This window comes from Leptopilina heterotoma, unplaced genomic scaffold, assembly GCF_015476425.1.
Source record: "Leptopilina heterotoma isolate Lh14 unplaced genomic scaffold, ASM1547642v1 Lhet_121, whole genome shotgun sequence".
NCBI classification, from domain to species: Eukaryota; Metazoa; Arthropoda; class Insecta; order Hymenoptera; family Figitidae; genus Leptopilina; species Leptopilina heterotoma.
Genome location: NW_025110839.1, coordinates 1,230,705 through 1,250,719, shown reverse-complemented (window position 1 = coordinate 1,250,719; position 20,015 = coordinate 1,230,705). Strand labels below are relative to the sequence as shown.

The 20,015-nt window shown below is 21.0% G+C and overlaps 1 protein-coding gene across 1 annotated transcript; it reads right to left on the bottom strand.

Annotated features, from left to right (window-relative positions):
- Nucleotides 1–5,382: 5,382 nt before the first annotated feature.
- Nucleotides 5,383–19,538, bottom strand: LOC122511059 (hyccin). Its single transcript, XM_043626096.1, has 9 exons — nt 19,387–19,538; nt 18,902–19,116; nt 16,590–16,724; nt 16,108–16,233; nt 13,412–13,629; nt 12,925–13,071; nt 10,284–10,414; nt 10,089–10,205; nt 5,383–5,987 (listed from the first exon to the last, which is right to left on the bottom strand). Exons 2-9 carry the CDS (start codon nt 19,049–19,051, stop codon nt 5,452–5,454), a joined length of 1,560 nt encoding a protein of 519 aa, XP_043482031.1. The 5' UTR covers nt 19,052–19,116; nt 19,387–19,538; the 3' UTR covers nt 5,383–5,451.
- Nucleotides 19,539–20,015: the final 477 nt, after the last annotated feature.

Sequence of the window (20,015 nt, the reverse complement as noted above, 5' to 3'; positions counted from 1 at the left end):
ATTTTATTTAAAAATTTCAGAAAATATTTGAATTTTTGGAAGAATTGTAATAGTAATTTTTATAAATATATTTATTTATAACAAATTAAGTTTCGAAACGTTACAATTTGAAATTGTTTAAAATTTTAATTTCTATGGAAAAGTATAAATAACAATAAGATTTAAATATTTATTTATAACAAAGTAAGTTTCAAAATATGTTACAACTTGAAATTGTTTGAAATTTTAATTTCTATGGAGAAATAAATAACAATAAGGTTTTAAATATTTACAACTTAACAAAGTTTATTGAAATTGTGAATAATTTAATTTTAAAATTCTGGAAAAATTTGGTTTTTAGAATATTTTTTCAGCTACTTTTGAACTAAATTTTTTAGTTTTCAAGCTACTTTTTAAAAATTTTAATGAAATTTTTCGTAACAATTTAATTATTTAAAAAAATTTTTATAAAATTTTTTTTAAGAATTCAATTTTAAGAAATATTTAATTATTCAATAAATTATTTATTTAATTGTATTTAAATAAATGAATTCTCGTAGAGCTTCCTAAAAAGAATTGATTTAAAATTAAATTTCAGTTAAAAGTTTAGATAATTATTTAATATTAGAAGCCTGTAGTAAAGCCTGTAGTTATTAGTAACAGTAAGAAAAGTAACTTATCTATAGTGTGAATTTTTAGAAATAATTAAATTTCAAAAGATTTTTAAATTGAAATCTTTAAAAATTTTAATTTTTAAACTGAAACAATATTAAAATTTTTATTGCAAAATAAAATTACTAAAGTTTTAAATAATTTTATTTAAAAATTTCAACGAAAGAAATGATTGGATTTCGGAAGAATTAAAGTTTTCATTTTTAGAAATAGTTAAATATTACAAAAGCTTTCCATTGAAATGATATTAAATATTTTAATTCCTTGGAAAAATAAATAGGTATAGGTAGGTATTTGAATATTTATTTGAAAAAAATATTTTGATTTTTGAATGTAATTGAATTTAGAAATCATGAAAACATTGAGTTGTCAAATTTAATTTTTCGATAGCAACTTTTTTTTCAGTCTTAAAGATACTTTTTGTTACTTTTCTAAAGTTTATTATCGAGTACGAAGCCTGAAATTTATCAATGATAATTGGGAGAGAATACAAAAAAACTTTACTTCTCAAGATGAACTTTCGAATGGAATCACCCAAATATTTGATCAATTATTTAATAATTTTAAATTACTAAATTAATAATCAATAATGAAATATTGACATTTTGTTATTTTTCTCAATAACATTTGAAATAAATACAAAGTTTTCTAAATATCAAAAATGAATTAATTCTTACACATAAATTACATTGTAAAGATTTTTTTTTCTTTTGTTTTTTTTGCCAAATGGCTTAGTAGAGATCAAAGATTCTTATAAAAAATATTTAACGAATTCATAATTAATAACTTATTAATAGCTCATCAGTTTTAACAATTAACGCCGATGGCATAATAAATTTGATAGAATATTCCATCTATTGTATTTTTGGCAGAATTTTCCAATAATTAAAATTTATTCAGGAATATTATGCCAATATTTCGCGAAAATTTTTTGTTTTCAAAAAGAGAAAGTAAAAACGGAATATTCCATCGATATCGTTTCTTTTTTTTTAATAGACAGGTTAAAAAAATTTTCACAAGAGAAAACAATCAAATTAAAAAGAGTAGTTTTACTCATTGTTTAGAAATTAAGAAATCAAATTCTGATTCAATAAAAGAAAAATTAATGATCAATGCAGAATATTTCACCCAAAATAGTAGCGGCAAATTTTTTTAAAAATCGTATAATTTGTAGAAATGATTTTCAATATATACGTACCATTCGTTTTTTGACAATTAATTTCAATAATTTTTTGTATTTAACTAGAAATTTTAATTTTTAAGTTAAATTATATTGAAAAATGGTTATTTTCGCAGCTGCTAAAAATTTAATCAAATTTTTTTAAAGGATTGACTTGTTTCGAAGAATTTTTATTAATTATAAAAAAAATTTAATTCCTTCAAAAAATTATACTATTTGTTAAAATAATTGAAATTCTGAGGAAAATTTGGTTATTTATAAGAAAATAATAAAAAAACCTACGAAAAATTTAATTATTTACGAAAATTATTGAAATCCTGCAAAGATTTTTATTATTTGTGAAAATAATTGAATTCTTTACAAGAATTTTATTTTAATTTTTCAAAATAATTGAATTTCCAAGAAGAATTTTATTAGGTATTTATAAAAATAATTGAAATCCAGCAAAGAATTTTATTGATCAAATTCGAAAATAATTGAATTTCTGCGAAGAATGTATTATATACAAAAATAATTGAATTCCTGCTAAGAATTTTATTATCTATGAATATAATTGAATTTTTTAAAAGAATTTGATAGAAAATATTAGAAAATAATTGAATTCCTGACAAAATTTTTATTATTTATGAAAATGATTGAATTCTTGTGAAGAATTTGATTAAAAATTTAGAAAATAATTAAATTCCTGCAAATACTTGGTTTGATTAAAATTTAAAAAAATAAATAAATTCTTGAAAATAATTGAATTTTGGTGAAAAATTTTCAGGGTTGCCACAAAACATCAATTTTAAAATTCCATGACTTTTCCAGGTTTTTCAGACCATTTTTTAAAAAATTCCAGACCCAAAAATAAAATTGTTTTGGTATGTTTTTAACTAATTACGACAAAAAATATAAAATCCTTCAAGTAAATTGTTAATAAAATAAGTTATTAATTTTTAATTGTATTAATAACAAAAATTTAAGTTAAAATTTGTGAGATTATTATTTAAGATACGCTCCGAAGAAAGGTGAGGAGCAAATCTCTTTAAATTTAAAAACTTAGTTTAGTTCAGAATTTTTCACAATTAAACAAGTATTTTAAACATTTTAATAACATTTTATGAAACTGAAGTTACCTACGTTTATCCAATGACAATTTTTTCTTTTGATAATTATTTATTTTAATGTTAGAACCCCTTTAAAAAATTTCAAAAGATCGAAGTCAGGGAAATCAGTAATTTTTATTTTTTACACGGATTTTCCAAAAAACCATATATCTCAACAAAATTATTATTTCCTCAGTTCATAAGCAATTTTTTCTTTTACTAATTATTTATTTTAATGTGAGAAGTCATTTAAAAAAATTGTAAGATGATCTATGACAAGGAAATCAGTGATTTTTAATTATTTTTGTCGTGGATTTTCCAAATATCCCGAAATTTCAACTAAATTATTATTTCCTCGCTTCAGAAGCAATTTTTTTCTATTGCTAATTGTTTATTTCTTAATATGGATGCACTTGCAATTTTTTAAAGGGCTTCTTACATAAAAAAACAATTAGCAAAAGAAAAAATTTTCATTGCATAAAAGTTGGTAACTTCAGTTTCATAAAATTTTTGGGTTTCTAAAATGTATTAATTTTAAAATTATTTAAAGGAAGATATTGACTAAAAGAAACTAAAATTTAGAAATGCCATATTGATTTCAATTGTAAGCACTAAATTTAAAATCAAAAAGTTGTATAATGTCAACTTGAAAACTTGAAATTTTTACGACTCAAATACAAAAAAATTGAGTTTTTAGTATCAGGCTTTATAAAATTCCCTGACAATTCCAGGTTTTCCATGACTGAAAAAAAATTTCATGACAATTCCAGGTTTCCACTATTTAGATTCTTATAAACAAATTTTTTTAAAAGCAAATGAATTCTTTGGAAGAATTCAATTTAAATTTGAAAAAAAATTCAATTCTTTCTATAGAGATTTTATTAAAATTGTATAGAAAGTATTAAATCCTGCAAAGAATTTATTTATTTATTTATGGAAATAATTGAATTCTTGCAAAGAATTTGATAAAAATTTTAGAAAATAATTGAATTTCCTGAAAATTTTATTAATCATTAAAATAATTGCATTCCTAAAATTAATTTTATTTTAATTTTTGCAAATTATTTTTATTTCAAAGAAGAATTTTTTGTATTTAATTCTTTTCAAGAATATAATTAAACTTTTAGAAAATAATTAAATTCATGCAAAAATTTGATTAAAATACTAAAAAATAATTTAATTTCTGCAAAGAATTTAAAATTTTCAGAAAATAATTGAATTTCATCGAAAAAATCTATTACTTATGAAAATAATTGAATTCTTGTTAAGAATGGGATTGAAATTTTAGAAAAAAATTGAATTTCAGCAAAAAATTTTATTATTCATTAAAATAATTGAATTTCTGCAAAAAAAAGTTATTTTTATTTCTACGAAATTTGATTAAAAGTTTAGAAAATAATTGAATAATTGAATTTCAGCAAAGAATTTTATTATTTACGAATGTAATTGAATTTTTCAAAAGAATTTTATTAAAATTTCAGCAATAAATTGGAAAAATTTTTACTATTTATGAAAATAATTGAATTTCTGCGAAAAAATCTATTATTTATGAAAATAATTGAATTCTTCCACAGAATTTTTTTTTTGTAAATTATTGAATTAATTCGACATATTTTCAGGGTGGCCGCAAGATTGACTTTATCAATTTCCCTGACATTTTACTGACATAACAACGAATTTCCCTGACAAAAAATTTGTTTGTTTAGAGCAAAAATGTATTGCATAACCGTCTTAATTTCTTTAATTGCCCTGACAAAAAAATTTTTCCTGACATTTCCCTGACTTTACTGACTTTACTGACATGTGGCCACCCTGTATTTTATTAAAATTGTAGAAAACAATTGAATTTTTTTTTGTAAATAATTAAATTATTTCGAGAAATTTTATTAAAATTTTTGAGAACAATTGAAATTCTGCGTCCAATTTTAATATTTATTCAACAATAATAATTGATCATTCTTTTGAAGAATTTTCTTTAAAATTTTAGAAACTATTTGAATTCCCGCACATGATGTTATTATTTCCATGAAAATAATTGAATTTCTGCAACTCAACTTAAAAATAAAATAAAACAAAGATAAAATAACTTACTTAAAAAATTGTTTTTGAAAATAATTGTCAAAAATGAATTGTACGTTTTTAAAACTTTTCTACAATTTATAAAATTGTTTTTAAAAATAATCCTCAACGACTTTTGGATGAAATATAATTAATTGATAAAAATATTCTTCTAATTTTACAATACTGCGAAGAATAAAGAAATTTAATCAATTTCAGTAAATCCCTATTGAATATAAATAATTGAAATATATTAATTAAAGTTCACTGAATGTTTCAAAATGAAAATTTTTTTACCCCGAAAAATTTGAATTACTATCTAGATAGAATTAATTACTAGAAATATCTCAGACGCACTACATACAATAAATTGATGTAGAGGTGAAAATGCAAACATTTAAAGGCTCCATATGTGAGAAATATATTTATAATATATATAATGTAAAAAAAAGGAAGAAAAGAATAAATAAATTTTTACACTGTACTAACTTGCATGGATAATGCTCCTGACTCTGTGTCATTATACGTTCTCGTTATACTAACAGAAGAATCTAAATTAATACCCTCAGCACCTTTCGCACCTTCATTACTTGCCGCTAATCTCTCGCTTTCAATTAAACTTGTATTTGCATCAGCACCGGTTAAATTATTTTCGCCAATTATCATTTTCTTTCTTGTTCCATTAACAATTGCGTCCATTTCATCCTGTTCGTTATTTAATATTGAACGACTACCCTTCGCGTTATCCTTTAATAAACCCTGTGAACTTAATTTCTTCTCCTTCTCATTGGCAATCACATTTTTAGGCCCTTTTCCATCCTTTTCCTTTGGCTTTTTCCCAAGACCAGAGAAATTTGATATTTTTGAAACAACTTTTGTTGTGTCTTTCGATTGACGAATCGATCCAGCACGATTGGGTTCCGTGACTTCTTGATCTTCGGTTATTGATTTTAAATTGCTTTTAATTTCCCCGCTCCCCTCCTCTTTCGTCACTTGAATTGGAATATCATCTGAAATAGAAGGAAATTTTCAATTTAATTTTCGTTTCGTTTCACAAAAGAAATTCGTGGTTTTGAAATAATTTATTTTATTGTGAAAATAGTATTTAATTTACTTAAATGAAAATAATTTCAAGAATAAGGCAAATTTGAAGCGGAAAATAATAATCGAAGAGTCAAAAAAGAAGTTCCAGTGCGCTCTTTTTGCTTTTGTGCGATCAATCAGCGTACTTATTGTATAATCATTCGTCAATTTTAAGAAAAGAAAAATAATGCAATTCAGTGAAGTTGAAAATATATTCAGGATTGCCACAAAAAATTGATTTTTTATTTCCCTGATGTCCAGGCGGATTTTTGACTTTTTCCCTGACCCTAAAGAATATTTTAATTCACTCTAAAAATAATTAGCTACACAAAAAAATGTTTGTATCATTTATTTTCGACTATATCTTTAATTGCAAAATTATTCGAAACATCAACACTTTTTTTTAAATAAATATTTAATCATATTATTTTTCCACAGAAATTAAGATATTCCAAAATTTCAAATCCTTTCAAATTCAATAACTTATAAGAATTGCTGTAACAACTTCTCAAAAATTATTTTTAACATTTTAATTTATAATTATTATTTTCTAGAATTCTTAACAAAAATTGTTCTCTAATTCAATTAGTTTTAATAATTTCTGAAAAAAGTTCCTTAAGAATTCAATTACTTATTTGAAGAAAAAAAAGTTTACCTACAATATTTTTGTAATTCACTTGTTTACAATTTAATTTCATGAAATAATAATAATTCTTTCGAGAAATTTGATTAATTTCGGAAATAATTGAAATCTTGGTAAGAATTTTATTAAAATTATTGTATTAAAAATAAATCAATTCTTATAAAGAATTTTACCAAAAGTTTCAAACTAATTGAATTTCTGCGAAAAATTTTATAATTTAGGAAAAGAATAAAATTTTTTCAAAGTAGATATTTAATTAAATTTTTTTCTTATAAAGAATTTTATTGAAATTTTTCAAAATAATAAAATTATTGCAAAGAATTTTTTTTAAAAATTCTTTAAAATAATTAAATTGATGGGAAAAATGTTATAAATTATAAAAATAATTGAAATCTTTCTGAGAATTTAATTAAAATTTTTGGAAATAATTGAATTTTTTCGATGAATTTAATTAAATTAGTAGTAAAAGTTTTTCAATTTTCATAAAGAATTTAATCAAAATTTTCCATAATAATTGAATTTCTGCGAAAAATTTTATTATTTAGGTAGAGAATAAAATTTTTTCAAAGTATTTAATTAAATTTTTTTCTGATAAAGAATTTTACTGAAATTTTTTTCATAAATAGGTTTATCAAAATTTTCCAAAGTATATTAAATTTCTGCAAATAGTTTTATTCAGATTTTTTAAATAATTAAATTCCTGTTTAAAGTTTTATAATTTATGAAAATAATTGAAATCTTGCTAAGAATTTAATTAAAATTTTCGGAAATAATTGAATTTTTTAGAGAAATTTTATTAAAATTTTATTGAAAATAATTAATTTAGTAATAATTCCTGCGAATAATTTCATTGCAGTTTTTGAAAGCAATAAATAATTATAGTTAATTAGTAGATTAGTAAATAATAAAATTTTTTTAATTTTGAATCTGAAATTATTCCAAAATTTAAATTAATATTTAAAAATAAAAGTTTTTTAATTTGCATAATAATAATAATAAAAATATTTAAAACGAAAAAATTTTTGTCAACTTTTTATAATAATTTTCATGGTCTTTATATTAATTTTTCTAATTTAAAAAAATTTTTAACAAATTTCGAATCTAAAGTATTTTAATTTCCATAGAATTTTATCAAATTTTTTAAAAATAATTAATTTCTTTCCAAGAATGTTCATAAAATTTTCAAGTAATAATTTCATTTTTCAAGGAATTCATTTAAAATTGTATTAAAAATAATTCTAATTCTGAGAAGGATTTTTTTATTTTGATCATTCATTAAGATAATAAAATTTATGAGAAGAATTTTATTTCATTATGAAAATAATCCAATTGTTTCGAAGAACTTTTTTCTTTATGCAAAAAATTCAATTTTTCGAAGAATTTTTTTTATTTATGAAAATAATTGAATTCTTCCAACAAATTTTATTAAAATTATTGTAATTAATTGAATTTCTGGGAAAAAATGTATTATTTCTTAAAATAATTTAATTCCAGTGAAGAATTTGATTAAATCTTTAGAAAGTAATTGAATTCTCGTAAATAATTTTATTGCTTATATAAAATGAATTGAATTTTTCAGTAATTGAATTTTTAAGCAGAATTTTTTTTTATGAAAATAATTCAATTGTTGCGAAGAATTTTTTTATTTTTGAAAATAATTCAATTATTGATTCGTACAATTTTTTTCTTTAAGGAAAAAATAACTCAATTGTTTCAAAGAATTTTTTTTATGAAAATATTTGAATTCTTGAAAAGAATTTGATGAAAATTTAAAAAAATAATTGAATTTCTGCTAAAAAATCTATTATTTATATGAAAATAATTGAATTCCAGCAAAGAATTTTATGATCTACTAATGTAATTGAATTTTTTAAAAGCATTTTATTAAAATTTTAGGCATAAATTGAAAAAATGTTACTACTTAAGAAAATAATTGAATTCTTGTGAAGAATTTTTTTATTTTTCGAAAATAATTCAATTGATTCGAAGAATTTTTTTCTTTATGCAAAAAATTCAAAAGTTTCGAAGAATTTTTTTATTTATAAAAATAATTGAATTCTCGCAAAGAATTGTATTAAACGTATGAAAAAATAAATGAATTCTATTGAATTTTATTGAAAATAATTTAATCTTGTTCAAAGAAGTTTATTAAATTTGTTGAAAAAAATTACCTCTTTCTTTCTATTATTTATAAAAATTGAAAGCGTAATTTTTATAAAATTAAATTATTTTTTGAATTTTTAATGAAAATTATTCGCAAAATAATTACTTTAAATAATAATTTTTCGATAGTGTTTCAAGAATTAAATTATTTAAAATAAATTTAATTTAAAGTAAAAGTAATGTAAATTAAGTAAATTAAGTAAATAAAGTTCAATTATTGTAAGAAGTAGAAAGAATTTAAAATTAAATCAAATCTTTTCAATATTTTTAAAGTTTGCTGGACAAGAAAATTTAGAATTTTCTTATGAATTCTAGAAATTGAATATTCTTCCAGTACTTTTGATGAAGTTCCCTGACTTTTCCAGGACCAATTTTACTTTCCCTGAATTTTCCTGATTTCCCTGACCTGTGGCAACCCTGATATTCTACAAGGCGGTGTTACTTTAGAGAAAAAGTTTGCGATATTCTTTCATTGAACAAAAATCGTGTGGTCACACATATGCAGTAGAATCGGAAACATAATTTGCAAAGTGATTCAGCTATCTTTGTTTTGCTTTTTTTTGTTGTTGTTGAAATTTAATACCAAAAATTGGGCGATGAACCAGGAGAGCAGAGGCTCATTCGTCTGCTTCCTCCGGGATATAAATTCTCATTAGATTCTCCAATATGTTCGCCAAGTGATTGTTCCTCCATAACTCGATATAAACGTGCACCGGCACTCAAACGATTTTCATCTCTTGGCGATTCGTTTCGATCTTTCGAATTTCGACGATTAGTACGACGACACGTGGTCGAAGTTGTGTCATCGGCACTATTTTGCGATGATGGCGATTTTTTTGCCTTTTGTTCTTTACTTTTTTTCGGTGACGATTTAATCGGTGAACCCTGACTGCTCGACATACTTTCACGTCTTGAATTTTCAACGGACGAGGAGGAATTTGTTTTCACTATTTCCTCCTCATCGACATAATTAATAATCGGTTGTTTCCAAAATTTCGTTCGTCGCTTTGAATTGCCGGCTGACACTACTGACGTTTGTTGTTTTTCAATTTGCTTTGGCTCCGTTGATTCAAATAAATTTTCATCCAGATCGTCTAGATTATTATACAGTTAATTTTCATGAAAAAAAAAGAATCACTTTCGTTTTGAGAAAAAAAAATTCTTTTTTGAGACAATGAGCGATTGTGTTTTATGGGGTTAAAAAAATATTTCGCCCACTTACCTGGTAATTTCTTGGTGCGGAATGATGCGTTTGTTATCATCGACTTGGACATTGGTGTTCCTGTCGAGGAGGATGATATCGCAACTGCAATTCCTAAAGAATTGTCTCCCAGTTGTCCTGAAAGAGAAAAATTTATTTAAAAAAAAAAGAATCATCGATAAGAAAAGAAAAGAAAAGAAAAAAACGACTTCTCACCTGGTGGCCCAGAACTACATGAATTGCGAATAGCATTTGTAACCAACATAACATTTGTTAAAGTTTCATAACACGCTCTATTGTGTATATCATCCGTAGCTTGATTCGCGACATACCAACAATCGTTGTACCTGTAAAGAAACATTTTGCAATCGTATTTTTAAAACATAAACATATTAATTCTACCACTTTGCACTCATCTACTCAATGTTATTTACTAAATTCTTTACGATTCGATATTTTTTTACTTTTGTGACACTAAAAACTATTTTTTTCTCTTTCTTTCCGGAATTTGCACCGCCAACCACATTGAAATCAGAATATTAATATTTATTTTCATCATAATATCCATAAATTAAAAAAAATACCGATTTACTTTCTTCAATTTTTTATATTAAAATTTTGACACTAAATTTGACTTTAATTAATAAAATTAAAATCTTCGAAACAATTGAATTCAATTATTTTCATGAATATTAAAAATTATCGCAAAAATTCAATTATTTTTATATGAGCAATAAAATTATTTGCGAGAATTCAATTACTTTCTAAAATTTTAATCCATTTTTTCACTCGAATTCAATTATATTTCCAAAAATATTAACTTTTTCCCCTGAAATTCAATTAATTACAATAATTTTAATAAAATTTGTTGCAAGAATTCAATTATTTTCATAAATAAAATTTTTTTTCAAAAATTCAATTATTTTTATATAAGCAATAAAATTATTTACGAGAATTCAATTACTTTATAAAATTTTAATCAAATGTTCTTCACTGGAATTCAATTATTTTCTGAAATAATAATTTTCATCCTAAAGTTTCAAACATTTTTAGTACAATTTTAATTAAATTATTCGAAACAATTCAATTATTACATACCTTTTAAAAATTTTAATTGAAATTTTGCAAAAAAATTCAAATATTTCCAAAATTTTCAATAAAATTTTTTGCAAGAATTCAATTATATCTATTCATAGAGAAAAAAATTCTTTGCAGGAGTTTTTCGTACTTTAATTATTTTCAAAAATTCTTAATATAAGAATTCAATTACTTTTATAGATATAATCAAATTTAGGCAATAATTCAAGTGTTGTATAAATTTAATCATATAATTATTCGCAGTATTTCAATTATTATCAAAAATTTTAATAAAACTTTTAGAAATAATTTAATTATTTATATAAATAAATAATCTTTCCGCAAGAATTCAATTTATTCTATAAATAATAAAAAAAGAATTGCAGGAATTCAATTATTTCCATAGATAATAAAATTTTTATAAAATAATAAAATTCTTCTAAAGAATTCAATTATTTTCAAAATTAACAAAATTCTTCGCAGGATTTAATTACTTTCTATATGCAATTTTAATAATAATAATACTTGAAAAAAATTGAATTTTTTAAAAATTTTAATAAAATACTTCGAAAGAATTCAATCATTCTCAAAAAATTTGTTTATAAGAATCTAAATATTTTTAATAAAATTTTAATGAAATTTCTAAAAAAAATCAAATTTTTCATTGGAATTCAATTATTTTCAGAAACAATAAATTTTTTCCCAGAAATTCAATTAATTCAAATAATTTTAATAAAATTTGTTGCAAGAATTCAATTATTTTTATAAATAAAAAGATTCTTCGAAATAATTGAATTTTTTAAATAAAGACAAAATTCTTCGAAAGAATTGAATTATTTTCAAAAAAAAAAAAAATTCTTAGAAACAATTGAATTATTTACATTAAGCAATAAAAATATTTACGAGAATTCAATTACTTTCTAAAATTTTGATCAAAAATTCTTCACTGGAATGCAATTATTTTCAGAAATAATAAATTTTTTCCCAAATGAAATAAAATTCGTTCCAAGAATTTAATTATTTTCAAAATAAAAAATTCTTCTCAGGATTTAAATGATTTTTAATACAATTTTAAATACATTTCTTGAAAAATGAAATTATTACTTGAAAATTATATTGAAATTCTTGGGAAGAAATTAATTATTTTCAAAAAATTTGTAAAATCCTTTTTGAGAATTCAATTTTAATAAATAATCAATTATTCTATCAATTATTTACTTTTGTTTTTAAATAATTGAATTCGCGTAGAACTTTCAAAGAAGAATTGATTTATAAATTAATTTCAATTAAAATTTTAGGAAATAAGTTGAATATTAGAAGAGTTATAGTAGGAATTTTTAGAAATAATTGAATTTCAAATGATTTTTAAATTTAAATACTTAAAAATTTTAACTGTTGTAGAACTTTAATAATATTGGAATATTTATTTACAAAAAATTATTAATTTTTATTACTTTCGTAAAAAATTCAAATTTTGAATAATTTTGTTTAAAAATTCTAGAAAATATTAGAATTTTGGAAGAATTATAATAGTAATTTTCAGAAATTTATTTATTTTTAGCAAATTAAGTTTCGAAACGTTACAAATTGAAATTGTTAAAAATTTTAATTTCTAAGGACAAGTAAATAAGATTTAAATATTTATTTATAACAAATTAAGTTTCAAAATGTTACAAATTGAAATTATTTGAAATTTTAATTTCTAGGGAAAAACAAATAATAAGTTTTTAAATATTTATTTAACAAAATAGAAATATATAGGTATATAACATATACTTACATTGCAAAATAAATCGAATGTAGAAATTCCAGAAGAAATTGATTCGACACTGGTATTCGTGGTAGTAATCTAGGAACAAAACTCGTTTCACTATTATAAGATGATCTTTGATGAAGACCCATTTTCGAAAAACCTTGCGTCACAAGTCTGGAAAAAATACACGAAAAAAAACCAAATGAAACAAATAATTCAGAAACAATTAATGTACAAATTTAAAATAAATGTGGGTCCTGGTCGAAGAACCGGTTTTTTTTTAACTAAAAATAATTGTCAAATATAAATAAAAAATTAAAACTAAAAGATTTTAAATCAAAATGTTTGGAGGAACTTTTTCGTAATCTTTATACAAATACGAAATGCTTACAAGAAATTCAAATTTTAAATTCTTTTTTAAGAAGCGGAGAATTTTGAGCATTAAATTATAACCGATTCTTCAATCGGAACCCTCAAATGTAAAAATAATTTACGGAAAGAAAAATGAACTTACGTAGTCGCAACCTTACACAATTGTTCGAGTGAATGTTTCGTTATGAATGACAATTGTTGATTATAAATAAAAAGCAGAGCTGTCATTACTTTTAATCTATTTTGGGCATTCAGTATTTCTACTTGCTGCAAAGGACCCCAACTTACGAGTTTTGTGTTACACTCCTCAAAACGACGAATCGCACTTTCCGTTAGCGAAGTCGATGCCAAACTCGAGGGCTAAACATAAATAATGTTTTCAAAATTAACTTCACATTAAATTCAAAATAATTACAAATCAATTTCAAATTAATTTCAACAATAGCAACATAACTACATAACAGAAGAAATTTTACAGCCCATTGTTAGTTATTAAAACTTTCTTTTTCAAATTTATTATTTTTTAAAAGATTTAATTTTTCGAAATACAATTCTTCACAAAAACGATTATATTTCAAAATAATTTTAAAAAGTAATAAAATTTAATTCATTTTAAATATAAAATTAATTTCCATGAAATTTGACAACAATTTTAATTGTTTCAATTTTTTAAAATTATTTTCGGGAACTGTTTTCAAAAACTTTTAAAATAATTTTTCTTCTTAAATATTTTCAATTTTAAAATTAATTTATACTGAATATCATTGAATTCTTGTAAAGTATTTTATAAAAAACTTTGAAAATAATTGAATTCATTTTAAGAATTTTATCAACATTTCTTTCAATAATTGAATTGTTTCGAAAAAATGTAATTGAAATTGTATTGAAAATAATTTAATTCTTGGCGAGATTTTTATTAAAATTCTTTAAAATAATTTAATTGTTTATAAAAATTGATTTCAATATTCTTGAAAACAGTGAAGTTTTTTTTTAATAATTTTTACTCAAAATTTTGAAAGTACTTGAATTTTATGAAGAATTCAATTATTTTCAATAATAATAATTGTAATAAAATTCTTTGCAAAAAGTCAATTTATAAATAATAAAAATCTTCGTAAAAAATTCAATTATTTATATATAAATAATAAAACTCTTATCAGGATTTCACTTACATTCCACAAATTTTTAATTAATTTCTTCGAGAAATTCAATTATTTTTAAAAATTTTGTAAAAATTCACCGAGAAAATTCAATTATTTAAAAAAATAATTGAATTTTTCACAGGAGTTCAATTATTTAAAAAACTTTTATGTAATAAAATTCAATTCAAGAATTCAATTAATTTTATAAATAATGAAATTTTCGCTGGAATTCAATTATATTTTAAATACAATTATAATTGAATTCCAAGGAAAATTAAAATATTTTTTAACATTTTTTTGAAATTCTTTGAAAGAATTTAATAATATCCATAAATAGTAAATTTTTCACAGAAATTCAATTATTTTAAATACAGTTTTAATAAAATTCTTCTCAAAAATTCACTTATTTCTTAAATTTTTGCAAGTATTCAATTATTTGTATAGAAATAATAAATTTTTTCACAGAAATTCAATTATTTAAAAAAGTTTTAATAAAATTCTATTTAAAAATTCAATTATTTTCAGTAATAATTAAATTGTCGATGTACTAAAAGTCATTGAATTCTTGTAAAGTATTTATAAAAAAAAATTTAATATTAAATTGAAATATTAAATTATATTAAAATTATTCATAAAAAAATAAAATTCTTTTAAACAATTTTATTAGAGTTTTGGTAAATAATTACATTTTTTTAAAGAATTTCATTGAATTTCGTAAAAATAATGAATTTTTTAAAGTAATACCAATTGAAAATTTTGAAAATAATTAAAATTTACAAAGAATTTTATTAAAAACTTTTGAGAACAATTGAATTGTTTAGAAACATTTTATTACAATTTTTAAAAATAATTGAACCGGCTAGAGAAATTTTATTAAAATTATCTTGAATATAATTAAATTTTTTCCTAGAAATTTAATTTAAAATTGTATTGAAAATAATTGGATTTCTCAGAAGAATTTTGTTATTTACAAAAATAATTAAATTCTTGACAAGAATTTTACAATATATAAAAATAATTTAAGTGTTTCGAAACTTTTTTTTACAGAATTGTTGAAAATAATTGAATTTTTATTAAAACTCTTGAGAATAATTAAATTTAAATAATATTTTTAAAAATAATTGGCTTCTTTCGAGAAATTTTATTAAAATTGTATTGAAAATAATTGAATTCCTCTGAAACATTTTATTATTTATGAATATAATTGAATTCCTTTGCAGAATTCTATTATTTATGATAATATTTTAATCTTGCGAAAAATTTTCTCATTTATGAAAATAATTGAATTTTTTCGAAGAATTTTATCTGATTTTTTTAAAATAGTTGAATTTTTTGAAGGAATTTTATTAAAAATTTTGAAAATAATGATTTTTGTAAAAGAATTTCATCAAAATTGTCGAAAATAATTGAATTGCTCAAAAAAATATTATTATTTATGAGAATAATAAAATTCTACCGAAGAATTTTATTAAAATATTTGAAGAATAATAAACAAAAATATTTAATATTCACTTAATAAGTGAATTCTTTAAATTTAAAATCTGTAATCATTCAAAAATTGATGTTTATTCTTGAAAATATAAAATTTTTCAAATTTTTTTTTTATATTATACTGTAATTTACAGTATAATAATAAATGGAATACTGCGTTTCGCGCGTATCATTTGCTAGTAAATTAATATTAATTTATACTTACTTCGTGATATATCGACATTATAGCTAGAGAAGGTAATCTAAACGATACGACTTTTGGTTGTCCGTTCATATCGACAACTTCCAAATTGTACAATCCAATCAACAACGTTTCTACAGTTCGACAGTTCTGTAAAATAAAAAATATCCATTTCTTTTAATTTATAGAAAAAAAATTACACCTCTCTCTTAATAATGCAAATTAGAATATTTCTCATCTTTCCGAGCAAAGATCAATTCATACACGATTATGTAATTACATCATTTATACGAATGACACTCATAAAAGAAAACATATCATTTAGTTCTTTTTGTAAACTGCTATTTACTAATGTCCTTGAAGTTCATTAACTGACTCTACAGCATTTCTTTAACGAAATACCAAAAAAGCTCGATTATTTCTGCTCTTCAAAAATCTTCAAATTCTTTAAAATTGAAAACTAAATGCAGAAATTATATTATAAATATATATTTTTATTGTCTTACTTTAATATCGCCATGGGCGACGGAATTTAAATAAATGTATATTAACGTAGGCAGAAACTGGAGAGTGAAACGTTCAAGTTCCTTTTCTTGAGAACGATAAAAGTCGAATAATTTGTTGCAAACTGTATCGACGAGCTGAAAGAAAAATCATTGCAATCAATTATTAATAGAAAAGAAATAAATACATAAATTTAAAAACTAAGGATTTAAAAATATTTTCAATTTTTAAAATTAATATATTGAAAGTAATTGAATTCCTAAAAAGAATTTTATCAACAAATTTAAGAATAATTAAATTTCTTCGAAGAATTTTATTACTTATTTATGAAAATAATTGAATTCTTATAATGAACTTTATCAAAAAAATATTAGAATAATTGATTTTCTTCGAAGAAAATTATTATTTTTGAAAATAATTGAATTCTTGACAAGAATTTCATTAAAATTTTTAAAAATCTTAATTAAATTCTTTTGAAGAATTTATTTTAATTTTTTTTTAAATAATGGAGTTTCTTTAATAATTTTAATTGAAAAAATTGACAGTAATTAAATTTTATGAACAATTTCTTTCAAGTTTTTAAAAAAATCGTGTTTCTTAATAATTGAAATTAAACAATTATTAAAATTTCTAAAAAATAATTAAATTCTTCTCAGAATTTTATCACAATTTCCTAAAATAATTTAATTCATTGAAGGAATTTTATTAAAATATAGAAATTAATTGAATACTTTCGAAAATTATATTAAAAATTTTAAAAAGAAATTGAATTGTTCCAAAGGATTTATTAAAGTTTTAGAAAATAATTGAATTCTTTTGAAAAATTGTATAACGAGTTAAAAAAATTGAATTCTTTCGTGAAATTTTATTGAAAAAAATTTATTTTTGCAAAGAATTTTACTTTTTAAAAAAATAGTTGAATTGCTTCGAAGGATTTATTAAAATTTTTAAATATAATTGAATTTTTGTAAATAATTTTACTATTTAAGAAAGAAATTGAATTGTTTCGAAGGATTTTAAAAGGTTTTAGCAAATAATTGAATTCTTTTCAAAAAATTTTCTAACGAATTAAGAAAAAAATTGAATTCTTTCGTGAAACTTTATTGCAAATATGTAATTGAATTGTTATCAAAGATTTATTAAAATTTAAAAAAATATTTGGATTTTTTCCAGAAATTTTATTAATAATTTTAAAAAAACTGAATTCGTTCATGAAATATTTTTAAAATTGTATTAAAAATCATTGAATTTTTGCAAAAATAATTTTACAAATTTATAAGAATCATTGAAATGTTTCGAAGGATTTATTAAATTTTAGAAAATAATTGAATTCTTTTTAAAAATTGTATAACGAATTAAAAAAAATTGAATTCTTTCGTGAAATTTTATTGAAAATAATTGAATTTTTGCAAAGAATTTTACAAAAAAATAATTGAATTGATTCGAAGGATTTATTAAAATTTTTAAATATAATTGAATTTTTGTAAATAATTTTACTATTTAAAAAAGAAATTGAATTGTTTCGAAGGATTTATTAAAGTTTTAGAAAATAATTAAATTCTTTTGAAAAATTGTATAACGAATTAAAAAAAAATTGAATTCTTTCGTGAAATTTTATTGAAAATAATTGAATTTTTGCAAAGAATTTTACTTTTTAAAAAAACTGAATTCGTTCATGAAATATTTTTAAAATTGTATTAAAAATCATTGAATTTTTGTAAAGAATTTTGCAAATTTATAAGAATAATTGAATTGTTTCTAAGAATTTAATGAAATTTTAGAAAATAATTGAATTGTTTTCAAAAAATTTTCTAAATAATTAAGAAAAAAATTGAATTCTTTCGTGAAACTTTATTGCAAATAATTGAATTGTTGTGAAAGATTTATTAAAATTTTTAAAAAATAATTGAATTCTTTCGAGAAATTTTATTAATAATTTAAAAAATAACTGAATTAGTTCATGAAATATTTTTAAAATTGTATTAAAAATCATTGAATTTTTGCAAAAAATTTTTACAAATTTATAAGAATAATTGAATTGTTTCGAAGGATTTAAAAAAATTTTAGCAAATAATTGAATTCTTTTCAAAAAGTTTTATAACTAATTAAGAAAAAAATTGAATTCTTTCGTGAAATTTTATTAAAAATTATGAAATTATTCAAAATTATTTAAAAATCTATATTTGAAAATAAATATTTTAGAATTTGCATAATAATAATAAATTGAACATCTCGCTCCGAACAGGTACTAGTAATAAATAATAAAATACTAAATACAATAAAAAAAAGATAGAAAAGTAGTGAATAATTTTACCTGGCAGTATTTTGTTCGTTCCTCCAATAAAATATAAATTGCACGAACAATTTCAGTATCTTCTGATAAAGTACTAGCAAAACTATGTAATTCGGCTGGAGAAAGATCAGAACAATCGGCGAGCCATTCATTAACGACAGTTTCAGTCATTTTCAAATATATATTTACACATGTAATAATCAACAATAATACATTGCAAAATAAATTTGCTGTTCCTGGAGAAAAAATTCTTGAATTAGATTCACAAGTTCTGTGAATCGTCACAATTGAAAAGTTACTATTTTACTTCAAACTATAATATTTATTGTAGTAGAAAATAGAACTAATGTGATTATTGTAATTAAACAAATTTTTTCTATACCCCAAAAATAACAGGAAGGGGGCTTTTTTTTCTTATCATTTTTATTTTGGAAATTATTTTAAAGACAGGAAATGATAATGTCAACGTTTGTAATTTATTGCTAGTTAGATAGTAATTTACACACCTGAGAGTTCATGAATTTATGTCGATTTCCCTTTATCTGATAAATAGGAAACTAATTCGTTTTATTTTATAAATTAAAATATCACTGATTCTATACAACAGCTGATAGCTGACTGTTCCTCGCCTCACTTCTGTCAAATGGAATGCGCATGTCCAGTGACGCCAGTGACTCATTCACACAGTTTTTTCTCTCCTTTAAAAAAAAATTTTTTTTTCGAAATGAATTTTGTGCAAAGGCAATAATGTTTTTGAATAAAATTGCATTCATTAAAAGAAATTGTATATTGTCGCAATATTGAATATAATATAATAACAAATGATGTATCGGAAGAATTTCAATTTTTAAATTTCGCGCGCTTAGTTTCTTTTGGTTTTGGAGGTTTTGGATTTCTACGAGTCTACGATTTGGAGTTTCGATGTTTTGGATCCCGTTTTTAAAGTTTTAGACTTTGGAAATATATAATTTAAATTATTAATCTATAAGGCGGTGTTTACATGCTTGCGTTCGAACGCTGCGTTTTGCGTTGAATAATGAGATAGAGAAAGAAAGACATATACTTCTGTCCTTCTTACACTGACTGCTCAACGCAAAACGCAGCGTTTGAACGCAAGCATGTAAACACAGCCTAA

What these genes read in the sequence shown, in the direction of transcription:
- LOC122511059 (XM_043626096.1), bottom strand. Translation starts at nt 19,051, where the DNA reads ATGACTGAAACTGTCGTTAATGAATGGCTCGCCGATTGTTCTGATCTT. An exon ending in AACGAACAAAATACTGCCAG is followed by an intron (nt 16,725 to 18,901) that starts GTAAAATTATTC and finishes TTTTTCTTTCAG; the next exon opens with CTCGTCGATACAGTTTGCAA. An exon ending in CATTCGATTTATTTTGCAAT is followed by an intron (nt 10,415 to 12,924) that starts GTAAGTATATGT and finishes GTTTCTTTACAG; the next exon opens with GTACAACGATTGTTGGTATG.